Here is a 12,875-nt window from a genome sequence, read left to right as displayed (position 1 = left end):
ATCAGTTGATACAGCAAGGCTGTTGATACGAGCTAGGCATCTCACTTGTGTGGATTTCTTGCTCTCTCTATAGCACTACGGAGTGTCTATGGACATACTGTTTTGGGGTAAGACCCGGCGGGTGATTGCTACATCACCCCATAGGCATTAAGGATCACAATTTGATCTGCATTGCGGATCATAGTAGATCTCTCCCAATTATACTTTCAAGGAAAGAATTCCTCAATCTACCACGCGGTAGCGGACGAACACACTTTTCAAGTTGATTTCTATCATTTTGTACACGGTGGTGCAACCAAAGTTGTTCTGCATTGTGAAGTGTGCTATGCAGTGCAAAGGGTGCTAGCATGCGCATGGCAAAGGGCTAAAGCAGGTATGAAGACCCTGGGCAGGAGAGTGGAAGAGGAAATGTATGCTTAAAGTGGTTTTTTAGGCCATGGGGGCCTCCAAAGTGAGATAATGATGACGGCAAGTCAAGGTGTTCAAAATGCGGAAAATGTGTTCCGAAATGTGGAGTTCAAGATGCTCTAGAAGCTCGTCCAGACGGCTCGTCAAACGGGGCTTCGGTGTGAAAGATATGCCAGTCCGAAGTTAGAAGGCCTAGTAGGTCCCGACGGGCAAGGCAGGTACAGATAGCTGGTGAAAACTGGAATCAGTGGATACGCGTGTAAAGCTTGAGCTATCAATCATGATGGTTTTTTTGGTTTGCCATTTGGAGCTCAAACGGGCAAGTTATGGCGTGTGGAATATTTGCCGGGGGTCGAGTACATTGGTGCAGCCAAAGTTGGTATGTGCAGAAACGCACTCTATACCAAGCTATGGGTGCTAGCAGGTGCATGGCAAAGGGCTAAAGCAGGTATGAAGACCCTGGGCAGGAGAGTGGCAGCGGAAATGTATGCTTAAAGTGGTTTTTAAGGCCAGGGGGGCCTCCTAAGTGAGATAATCATGAGGGCAAGTTAAGGTGTCCGAGATGCGGGGAATGTGTCCCGAAATGTGGTATTCAAGATGCTCTAGAAGCTCGTCTAGACAGCTCGTCAAACGGGGCTTTGGTGTGAAAGATATGCAAGTCCAAAGTTAGAAGGTTTTGCAGGTCCCCAACGGACATGGGAGGTGATGACAGGTGGTCAGAGCTGGGGGTAAGCAGACAGATGCGTGGAGCTTGGATTGTGGAGCATGCCGATCTTCTCGGATTGTTAATCGAAGAATCACAGAGAAAGATATAGGCAATTGAATGTTTGCGAGGGGTCCGTTACGGGCCAACTCGCCCACATTGGTAAGCGTGCCTGTCGGGAGATTTTGGGCCTCGACTAGGTTCTCGAATTTTGGATGCACTGCGTGGAGTTAGCCGAAATTTGCGGCTCACCGATCGGAGTCATGGTCATCGTGATGCGCCCACTTCAAGTTGATAAACAATCACGACGGAGGTAAAACTTGGTTTTTTTCCCATATTTGCGGCTGGCTATTCAGGGGTGTGAAGTGTTCGAAATGCGATAGAGCTCAAAAGGTTCAAAGCTGGCAAGGGGTAGCTGGATGAGATGGGTGTTTGGCGAACTCGAGTGCACGAAGCACCAACCACATAGAAAACCACCACTAAGCCCCCTTGGCTATAAATGGAAAGGAAAAAGCTTGGCTGTGCTTGGAAAAAGGGAAAGAAAGTTAACTCATAAGGAGGAGGGAAAAAAAGACAAAGGGAAGGCTTAGAAAGAGAGGGCAGACTGGCCGCTGCTGTGAAGCTCACCGCCTGGACAAGACGTTCTTGTTGTGCTTTGAGGCAAACTTACTCTCTCTCTCTCTCTCTCTCTCTCTCCCTTTCGTCTGACTGAGACTCCCGAGCTCTCTTCGTCTGTTCAGGGGTCTCCGTATATCTGCCATCCGCAAGCGAGCCTCAAGAGGGAGAAGTGGGTCCGTTCACGTCTCCCTTTCACCTGCATCTGCTCATCTGCGGAGGCAGCATGACAAAGAGACAAAAACGATGGACGAGCGCAGACGAACGCAGGGAGGAGATGTCTCCTACATGGAGGAGAGTGAGGACAGAGATGGGATTCCAGACGTTGCCAGGCAGTTATATGTGCTCGATTTACTTGTAGCACCATGCTTGTTCATCAACAATATGGTAGATTGGAGTGATTCTTGAGAAGTTTTAAAATGCTTTGCTTTAAAATGCTGTATTGCAGTGTTTTTTATTTAAAATTAAACTAAGAGGTATCACTTTACTAATTATTTACCATTCAAAGTCGCCCCACTTGCATGCCATTGATTGCATATAGGCCCCTTTGTTTGTTGTTTCTAAGTGCTCTGTCTAATTTTTTCTCTTGAGGCTTGGATATAGAGGTGCATTCATGTGCTCTTAGACACTTTTACCTTACCCCCAGGAGTAGTATCACCTGGACCTCACTCAGTTTCAACATGTAGATCAAAGGCAGCTACCTGCCCTTCCAAAACAAGTGTCAAGAATCCAATATAATCTTGAAGAGGCAACAATGAGGCAAAGTACTTTCTACTATCAGGTGCATTAAGTGTCTTGTTTTGTGCTTCTGCTTTACCCCAGCATATTGCAAATGTGAGTATGGACTTTACATTATGGTGTTGGAGTAGGTTTCTCAGCCACATATGAAGGAGGTGAACTTTCTGGCGGCTTCTGTCCAGCGCTACAAGGGGTTTTTGCATCTGTTAAAAATGACCGCAAGTTTTTCTTGGTTCCGACATATGACATAGATTTGATGTGGCATGCTCACCAGCTGAACCCGCAAGCGTACGCAGAAGACCTCACTCGCATACTAGGCAAAGTTCTTGAGCATGATGATACTGATGCAGATAGAAACCCGGGCCAGAAGTTGCAAGAGGGCTTTGAACAAACATGCAGACTGTGGTAGGAATCTTATGGCACTCTGTATCAGCGAGCTGGTGCTATGTATAGAGGAGAGCCACCAGCTCCTCTTTTGTTGTCCTCACCAGCCCCCAATTTATCATCCAATGCCAACAAGCCGACGACAGCACTTGGCATGCCATTGGACTTCACTCCATTGGCTTCCAGAGAACTTTAGCTCTTTAGCTACTAGGAATCTGCTGCTAGAAATCTGTGCTTCTTGTAAGGACTTGTGCTTTAACCCTTAAACTTGTCTATAGGTCTTTGTAACTGTCATCAAAGCTTGAAATGTACCGCACAAGAAGAAAGGAAATTTTCGTGTCCGTCTGCAAATGGAGAGGAAGTGTAGCCAGTTCAAGCTTGAAACTGCCTCCATGCCTTTGCTTTCTGAAGTTGCCTGGAATCATACTTGGACATTGGAAGTTGAGAAGTTGACAAATGGATTGCGGCTTGAGCTTCTACGAAAGCACGGCAATGCACTCAAGCAAAAGATAGTTGGCAGTGAGATACTTGGTGTGGCTCATCGCTCATGGAAGCAATTGCTAGCCACTCCCACTCTTTCTTATGATGGGTGGTTGAGTATGTCACATATGGCGGTTTCGTGCCGCTCCATCAATGACAAGCCTCCATCATTGCTTGTGTCTGTATCAGTGATGCCTCCTCAGCTTGCACCACGATTGTTCCGAACCATCAATTGCATCCCTATGGATGACACCTGCCGCATAATTGAGGGTTTACCGACACGTGGACAGGGATGCTGGCTGACGAAGACTGTTCTTGATCACACCAATGGAGTGGTCTTCATTGTCCGTTCGTGGTTAGTGGTGCATAGCACTCACATCGTGGTCACTTTGTTTGATTGCACATGCTCAATTTCATATGTACGTGCCGCGTCTTCTCAGGTATTCCGATGGGCAGACATCTACCCCAGAAGAGAAGAGGTGCTTCCACATTCATGGGAGTACCCAAACATCTACAACACGGTAGGAACTGCTCCAGGTATAATTCAAGACACTCTTAAGTACTCTCAAGGTTGTGTTTGTCTCAAAAATATGGGAAACAGCTTTTTAAGCTGTTTCCGTTATGGATCTGCATCTCGGTTGATATCAATGAATTAGCTGAGTGCAACATTCTATTTGGTTTTGTAGCCAAAATAGTTGCAAGTGCCAGGCAATTGATATCGGAGTGGGACACATCGGCAATCCTATCGATGCAGCGATGTTGGGGTTTCTTCGACAATAGCTCTCGACTTGCTGTGCGTAGAGCAATGGCAGACCCAATGTGGAACATGAGGCCTCTCTTGGAAATACATGGAAGCCTCAGCAATCAGGTTAGGCAAAGTTCTAAAAACTGTCTGCCCTTTTTACCCCCCTCAAGTTGTGTCTCTTCTTAAAGATTTTTCTTGGGCAACTTCACTCTTCAGATACGCCTTGTATGCGGCCGAAAGCTTGACTACGAGGTGATAGGAGCTACTGATGAAGAAGAAGGAGGATTTGTCACTTTAATTCGCTACAATCCAATTGATGCACCCCTTGGGAAAGCAACTGCTCTTTTCAATTGGAGGACTGGTGCCATGGAGGTACTAAAGCATTACCTTCCATTTCTAGTTACCCTGCTTGTAATTGAGGAGAGCTGTTTCTTGTAGAGCTATTACTTGAAAGATGGTCTTGTGTGGATAGGTTTTACCCACAGAGAGCGTGGTTCTCGTACTGTTATTGTTGAATATAATTGCTACCTCTGTCTATGACATGGAGGGCTTGAAAATCAAGATCAAGTCAAGTCGAGCTCCACTTCCACAGGTAGCCTCGACTGATGAATGGGGTAAGTTGAAATGCATGAATGCAAGGTCAGAGGGAGGGCTCTGCTCAGATCAGATTATGCCATCTTGTTATGTTGATAGGACATGGGGTACCTGGGGATGCAAGGTTGTCTACTTCTTTCTCACAAGGCCACGATGCCCGAATTTGTAAATGTCCTAACGCTGTCACCCATGTTCCACATAGGGGCTGTTGTGATGACAATGAGAAGTGGAGCGTCAACTATGTCAAGATGAGAGGCCATGATGCCATATTATTGTTGGTGGGACATGTCACCCATGATTTGGGCATCGTACTTTTATAGCCCCGGCAATGGCGCGCTTGGAGTGGCAGGATGCAGAGCAGCTGGAGCATGTGGTGGAGGTTGCGGAGGAGCTGGATGCGGAGGCAGTGGTGGTGGTGGTGGTTGTGGTGGTGTGGATTAAAAAACATGATGGTTTGCCTTCGTGCAATGCTATTAAAGGGAAGATGAAGGAAGGAAGAGTACTTGTTTATACATTGTACTGACCCATGTTTTAAATGTGAGAAAAAGGGAAGAAGAGCCTTTGTAACATACTCTACCATAGTAAAATTGATGTGTTGTAGATTACCATTTGTGTACATTATAAAATATCAACTCTCTCCTCATATGCTAAATGGCTTGGTTGTATGAATGGTTGCATTGGTTAGGAGCCCATTTTGAGTTTCAACAAGGAGGACCCATGTATGATTGACAACATTCATTAATCTTTAATAAGAATAACCCAGCAAAGATTGGGAAACACTACAACATAACATGAAGATATCGACGCATCATATATCGACGGCCATGCCTTTCCACGCATATATCGACAGAAATAGAGGTCGTCGATATAGGCGTCGATATACACGTCGCAATGTGTGTCGCTAAATGCGTGGAAAGGCTTTTTTTGCCACGCTTATATCGATGCAGCTACCCACGGGTATATCGACGCCTATATCGACGCAAAAAAATTTGGGGGAAAAAAGGGAAACCCGCGTACAGGGGCCATTTTCGCCTGCTCAAATCGTGGCTGAAACCTGCTGCGTAGGTAGTATGTCATTCTCCCCTCCAACCCCTCCCTCTCTCTCTCTATATCGTGTGTGTGTAGGAAAGAGAGAGAGAGAGCGGTGTGTGTGTAGGAGAGAGAGAGAGAGAGAGAGAGAGAGAGAGAGAGAGAGAGAGAGAGAGAGAGGTGTGTGTAGGAAAGAGAGAGAGAGAGAGAGAGAGAGAGAGAGAGAGAGAGAGAGAGAGAGAGAGAGAGAGCGCGGCGCGTGTGTGTAGGAAAGAGAGAGAGAGAGAGAGAGAGAGAGAGAGAGAGAGCGGTGTGTGTGTAGGAAAGAGAGAGAGAGAGAGAGAGAGAGAGCGAGAGAGCGGTGTGTGTGTAGGAAAGAGAGAGAGAGAGAGCGGTGTGTGTAGGAGAGAGAGAGAGAGAGAGAGAGAGAGAGAGAGAGAGAGAGAGAGAGAATATTAATGTATGCGTAGGAAATTAAAATTAAAGAAAGAAAAATTAAAAAGAGAAATGAAATGAAATGTTATATTAACGTCTTCGAAAGGCCAAAGTGACCTATGAGACAAGAAAGTTATAATGTGGTGGATCTGATACAAAGTCAGAGTAAAAAGATGACAAAATGACAAAATAAAATATTATGGAATCCTAAACTGTTGGGTGTGGACTAAACGGCTAAAACAGCTAGCTGGGACAGGTAGATCATAGGAGATGCAGCATCTGTCGTTGGCGGATCTCATCAATCTCCTCCATGGTTAGTACTTTGACCGGGCGTTGTGCATGTCGAGCCAAAGTGACCTGGATCGTCTGATGCAGCCTATGACTTCATTTGACCAGCTCAAAATACATCCGAACCTCAACTCTCACCTTTACACATGAAAGTCTTCTAGAGAGCAACAACAGCGCCGTCGTTGCTCTTAGAGACAAACTTTCTCCTCAAAAAAGGTTGGGCGGGGACATATAACAAGCCGTAGGTCACATAGATAGAAGAAACGTCCAAAATATAAGCCGATTTTGAAGTCTGGTTGGGTTTTTCTATGGAAAAACGCAAACGGACTTCATAAACGGCTTCTACATCGTAGGTCAAATTCGGTTGCGTTTTTCTATGGAAAAACGCAAACGGACTTCGAAAATGGCTTCTATGCCTACCGAAACCATCTGTAGTTCATTAAGTAGTTTTAAAGCAATGTCAAGAGCGTGTACGACAAGCCGTAGGTCAATGGGTTTGAATTAACGCCAAATACACAAGCCGTAGGTCAAATCCGGTTGCGTTTTTCTACGGAAAAACGCAAATGGCTATCGAAAATGACTTCTATGCCTACTGAAACCATCCATAGTCCATCAAGTAGTCTTAAAACAATGTCAAGAGCGTGTATGGCAAGCCGTAGGTCAAACGGATAGAAAAAACGCCAAATACACAAGCCGTAGGTCAAATCCGGTTGCGTTTTTCTATGGGAAAACGCAAACGGACTTCGGAAATAGCTTCTATGCCTACTTAAACCATCCGTAGACGATTAGGTAGTCTTTAGACAATGTCAAGAGCGCGTATGGCAAGCCGTAGGTCAAACGGATAGAAGAAACGCCAAATACACAAGCCGTAGGTCAAATCCGGTTGCGTTTTTCTACGGAAAAATGCAAACGGACTTCGGAAATGGATTCTATGCTTAGTGAGACCATCCGTAGTTCATTAAGTAGTCTTAAAGCAATGTCACGAGCGTGTATGGCAAGCCGTAGGTCAATGGATTTGAATTAACGCCAAATACACAAGCCATAGGTCAAATCCGGTTGCGTTTTTCTACGGAAAAACGCAAATGGATTTCGGAAATGACTTCTATGCCTACTGAAACCATCCGTAGTCCATTAGGTAGTCTTAAAGCAATGTCAAGAGCGCGTATGGCAAGCCGTAGGTCAAACGGATAGAAGAAATGCCAAATACACAAGCCGTAGGTCAAATCCGGTTGCGTTTTTCTATGGAAAAATGCAAACGGACTTCGGAAATGGATTCTATGCCTACTGAGACCATCCGTAGTTCATTAAGTAGTCTTAAAGCAATGTCAAGAGCGTGTATGGCAAGCCGTAGGTCAATGGGTTTGAATTAACGCCAAATACACAAGCCGTAGGTCAAATCCGGTTGCGTTTTTCTACGGAAAAACGCAAATGGATTTCGAAAATGACTTCTATGTCTACTGAAACCATGTGTAGTCCATTAGGTAGTCTTAAAGCAATGTCAAGAGCGCGTATGGCAAGCCGTAGGTTAAACAGATAGAAGAAACGCCAAATACACAAGCCGTAGGTCAAATCCGGTTGCGTTTTTCTACGAAAAAATGCAAACGGACTTTCGAAATGGATTCTATGCCTACTGAGACCATCCGTAGTTCATTAAGTAGTCTTAAAGCAATGTCAAGAGCGTGTATGGCAAGCCGTAGGTCAATGGGTTTGAATTAACGTCAAATACACAAGCTGTAGGTCAAATCCGGTTGCGATTTTCTACGGAAAAATGCAAATGGATTTCGGAAATGACTTCTATGCCTACTGAAACCATCTATAGTCCATTAGGTAGTCTTAAAGCAATGTCAAGAGCGCGTATGGCAAGCCGTAGGTTAAACAGATAGAAGAAACGCCAAATACACAAGCCGTAGGTCAAATCCGGTTGCGTTTTGCTGTGGAAAAACGCAAACGGACTTCGGAAATGGCTTCTATGCCTACTGAAACCAATCGTAGACGATTAGGTAGTCTTTAAGCAATGTCAAGAGCGCGTAGGGCAAGCCTTAGGTCAAACGGATAGAAGAAATGCCAAATACAGAAGCCGTAGGTCAAATCCGATTGCGTTTTTCTACGGAAAAACGGAAACGGACTTCGGAAACTGATTCTACGCGTATCGAAATCATCCGTAGTCCATTAAGTAGTCTTAAGGCAATGTCAAGACCGTGTATGGCAAGCCGTAGGTTAAACAGACATAATAAACGTCAAATACACAAGCCGTAGGTCAAATCCGGTTGCGTTTTTCTACGGAAAAACGCAAACGGACTTCGGAAATGACTTCTATGCCTACTGAAACCATACGTAGACGATTAGGTAGTCTTTAGGCAATGTCAAGAGCGCGTATGGCAAGCCGTAGGTCAAACGGATAGAAGAAACGACAAATACACAAGTCGTAGGTCAAATCCGGTTGCGTTTTTCTACGGAAAAACGTAAACGGACTTTGGAAATGGCTTATATGTCTACCGAAACCATCCGTAGTCCATTAAGTAGTCTTATAGCAATTTCAAGAGCGTGTATGGCAAGCCTTAGGTCAATGGGTTTGAATTAATGTCAAATACACAAGCCGTAGGTCAAATCCGGTTGCGTTTTTCTACGAAAAAACGCAAGCTTCTATGCCTACTGAAACCATCCGTAGTCCATTAGGTAGTCTTAAAGCAATGTCAAGAGCGTGTATGGCAAGCCGTATGTCAAACGGACAGAAGAAACGTCAAATACACAAGCCGTAGGTCAAATCCGATTGCGTTTTTCTACGGAAAACGCAGACGCACTTCGGAAACTGATTCTACGCCTATCGAAACCATCCGTAGTCCATTAAGTAGTCTTAAGGCAATGTCAAGACCGTGTATGGCAAGCCGTAGGTTAAAAGGACAAAAGAAACGTCAAATACATAAGCCGTAGGTCAAATCCGGTGCGTTTTCTACAAAAAAACGCAAACGAACTTCGGAAATGGCTTCTATGCCTACTGAAACCATACGTAGACGATTAGGTAGTCTTTAGGCAATGTCAAGAGCGCGTATGGTAAGCCGTAGGTCAAACGTATAGAAGAAACGCCAAATACACAAGCCGTAGGTCAAATCCGGTTGCGTTTTTCTATGGAAAAACGCAAACAGACTTCGGAAATGGCTTCTATACCTAAACCATCCATAGTCCATTAGGTAGTCTTTAGGCAATGTCAAGAGCGTGTATGGCAAGTCGTAGGTCAAACGGACAGAAGAAACATCAAATACACAAGCCGTAGGTCAAATCTGATTGCGTTTTTCTACGGAAAAACGCAGACGGACTTCGGAAACTGATTCTACGTCTATCGAAACCATCCGTAGTCCATTAAGTAGTCTTTTGGCAATGTCAAGACCGTGTATGGCAAGCCGTAGGTTAAAAGGACAGAAGAAACGTCAAATACACAAGCCGTAGGTCAAATCCGATTGCGTTTTTCTACGAAAAAACGCAACCGGACTTCGAAAATGGCTTCTATGCTTACTGAAACCATACGTAGACGATTAGGTAGTCTTTAGGCAATGTCAAGAGCGTGTATGGCAAGCCGTAGGTTAAACCTATAGAAGAAACGCCAAATACACAAGCCGTAGGTCAAATCCGGTTGCATTTCTGTACGAAAAAACGCAAACGAACTTCGAAAATGGCTTCTATGGCTACCGAAACCATCAGTAGTCCATTAGGTAGTCTTAAAGCAATGTCAAGAGCGCGTATGGTAAGCGGCCGTAGGTCAAACGGATAGAAGAAACGGATAGCCGTTGGATGTTGAAGAAACTATGGAACTAAAAGAGGCAAAGGGGTTTTTTGCCTGCTACATGCATTGCCATGTACACCTGGGAGTGCACGTACGTGTCTACCCATATATGATTTGACCAATAAAGACGAGATTTTGACTTGGTGGTCTTGATCTCTGTACACCTCTGGACCGAGGTGTACGAATATTGGGTAAGACTAGAGAATGCGAGGTAGTTTACATTGTGAGGAGTATATATATTAAAACAACTTTCATAATCATTGTAGATGGCAACGTCATCAACTAACATGGAGGAAAAGATTGCATGCTCGTGCACGCTCTGCAAGTATCAAATCCTGCGCAAGCGTAGGATATGTAATGAGCATGTGTACAAGTATGGAGAGTTTGCTAAAGAAACCGTACAGAATCTACGATACGACTTCTACGGAACGGGCATTGATTTTCGCGACATAGCACCTACATCTGAGAGGGAGAGAAAAAGGATTATGCGTGAAGATCCGACCAATATAGAACCAAGGATGGAAGTAGAAAAGGACTTACAGACAGAAGACGACGGCATGGAGGAGATGCTGGATGTCTTCTTCCAGACAAGCAAGGAGAACGCTAACGAAGCAGCACCAGAAGCCATGTACCTATCTCCTGAAGACATGTTGAGGAAGTTGGCACGTCAACCAATTTATGAAGGCGCCAAAATATCGACACTTTGTACTTGTATGGCGTTTTTGAATCTTCAGTCAGTGTACGGGTGGTCAGATGCAAGCGTCACTGCTTTGTTTAGGTACGTAATTTACAAAAGAGATTTTTCGATTGCAACGGTGACGTGCTTGGAGAGCTTTTTAATTTAATATGGCTTAAACAGGTTGTTGCGGGAGCAACTTCTCCGACGCCTAGGGGGGACACCTATGGGGGAGGGACGTCTATGAGTACGACGTCTGCTTTTCCCATCACGGCCGCTTCAACACCTAGGGGTGGGGCAGACGCGGGTACGTCCGCATCTCCGCAGCAAAGGCGCACTCGCCGATCTCGGCGATCGTTAGGTGGAGGTGGTGGTTGCTGTGGAGGAGGGTTCACAGATGCTTCGACCCCTCCTCGCTCACGACCCTCGTCCTACCCAGGCACACCTCTCGACACACCTCTTTGCACACCTCGGACACCTTGGGAGGCACACGATCCTAGTGCCTCCAAGCTCTATACTGTACGGCCAGATGGTTCTATTGACATGGATAGAGTCGGGACTGAGATGAGACAGCGGATTCGTCAGGTCGCGCAGCTACAGTTTTCGACCAGCATTCTGACGTCTTGGGATCAGCAAGAAAAGGACAAAGTCAACTTACATAGTGGAGACCATCCTGAGAGAGTACCAGCCTACTCCTGGTTCTGACGTTGTTTCGAGGAGGTGGATCAAGGGTGTTGCACGGGACACCGTGAAACATCGACGAGATGCAGCTCTGAAGGCTTTCAGGACCGGCTCGCCGAAGCCTTCAGGCATCTCACACGAAACGTGGCTGTAGATCAGGGAGGATGAGCGGATAGCGGCCACGCGGTTCAGACAGCAGCATGAGGCCGCGCAGATACGACAAATGACCGGGGAGACATCTCATCTTGGCACCGAAGGCTTCGATACCTTTTGTTATGAGTTTGTGAGTTTCTAATCCAATCTTAACTATGACGTTTTTTAAAACGCGATGAATCATGTATTCTTATTACTCTGATTTTTGTATAAATGCAGAATCTTGCGATGCATCGAGCCCCGACACGTCAAGAGGAGTCAGATGGATATCGTAGAGGTATCTATGAAGTATTGAATGATCTTGATGCTTCAGGAGAGCCCGTAGATTGGGCGGCCTTACAGTCTCACTGATCGCTTGAGGTGAGACGTTAATATGTGAGTTGATTTAATTATGTAAGTATATGTGAAGTAATATCAATACTAATTTTGTGAGTTGTCCTATGTGCAGGTTGTGACGCGTAGTCATCAGTGGATCGGATTTCATATATATGTTTTGTGAGACACAGACACGCTTCTGTGTCTCCTTTTGTATAGACATATATATATGGTTATGATTATTGTTCATACAGTTATTGTTTTCTTGATCCTCATGGTTATTGTCATTGTATAGACATGGTTATTTCTCATATATAGTTATGGTTCAGGTTTTGTTTATGGTTATGTTTAACTTTTTGGTTATGCTTATGGTTATTGTTAATTTTGTTTCTGGTTATGATAAGTGGTTATATTGGTCGGTTATGGTTTTAAGTTATGGTTGTGGTTTGTTATGGTCATTGGTCTTAAATCTCATGTGAGATCCTACATGGATAGCATGTAGGAGGCGTATACATGATATATATTTTTTGAAAAGTTTATGTAAAAACGAAGAGAACTCTGTCGAAATTTCTGCGGAGGACGGTTGATTTTGGTGCTGCTCGCTTTCTTGGGCAGAGGGTAGGAAGTCTGGCTGTGCATGGTGGCTGTGTCCATCTTTTCACTGGGCACAGGCCAGGCTACCTGTCCTCTGTCCAAGATTTTTTTTTTCCTGTTATGGTCGTCGATATATGCGTCTATATACGTTGATATCGGCGTCGCTATATGCGTGCATATTTGCGTCGTAAATAAAGCCTTTCCATGCAGATATCGACGCAAATAGTGACAGGTTCACAGGGACGTAGATATCGACGTA

General features: G+C 45.0%; 1 protein-coding gene across 8 annotated transcripts; it reads left to right on the top strand.

Moving 5' to 3' along the window:
* The first annotated feature begins 1,655 nt into the window (after positions 1–1,655).
* LOC147426960 (uncharacterized) lies at positions 1,656–12,361 on the top strand. Of its 8 annotated transcripts, none has more exons than XM_086497847.1 (7): positions 1,656–1,771; positions 1,852–2,507; positions 2,596–3,865; positions 4,015–4,196; positions 4,290–4,445; positions 4,546–4,687; positions 4,767–5,193. In XM_086497847.1, exons 3-7 carry the CDS (start codon positions 3,199–3,201, stop codon positions 4,985–4,987), a joined length of 1,368 nt encoding a protein of 455 aa, XP_086353973.1. In that variant the 5' UTR covers positions 1,656–1,771; positions 1,852–2,507; positions 2,596–3,198; the 3' UTR covers positions 4,988–5,193. The 8 variants fall into 8 exon arrangements, with proteins under 8 accessions (XP_086353973.1, XP_086353974.1, XP_086353972.1 ...); XM_086497848.1 differs by having other exon boundaries at positions 1,710–2,113; positions 2,413–2,507; XM_086497846.1 differs by having other exon boundaries at positions 1,710–2,113; positions 2,373–2,507.
* Positions 12,362–12,875: the final 514 nt, after the last annotated feature.

This window comes from Adiantum capillus-veneris, chromosome 24 (assembly GCF_014529385.1).
Source record: "Adiantum capillus-veneris isolate H3 chromosome 24, ASM1452938v2, whole genome shotgun sequence".
NCBI lineage: Eukaryota > Viridiplantae > Streptophyta > Polypodiopsida > Polypodiales > Pteridaceae > Adiantum > Adiantum capillus-veneris.
Note: the sequence above shows the minus strand (reverse complement) of the source record. Positions and strands in the feature narration are given on the sequence as shown.

Bases quoted from the DNA above. Each gene is read 5' to 3' on its own strand.
- LOC147426960 (XM_086497847.1), top strand. From the start codon at position 3,199: ATGGAGAGGAAGTGTAGCCAGTTCAAGCTTGAAACTGCCTCCATGCCT. The intron at 4,197-4,289 runs GTTAGGCAAAGT...TTCACTCTTCAG, and splicing joins ATGGAAGCCTCAGCAATCAG to ATACGCCTTGTATGCGGCCG. The intron at 4,688-4,766 runs GTAAGTTGAAAT...TTATGTTGATAG, and splicing joins AGCCTCGACTGATGAATGGG to GACATGGGGTACCTGGGGAT.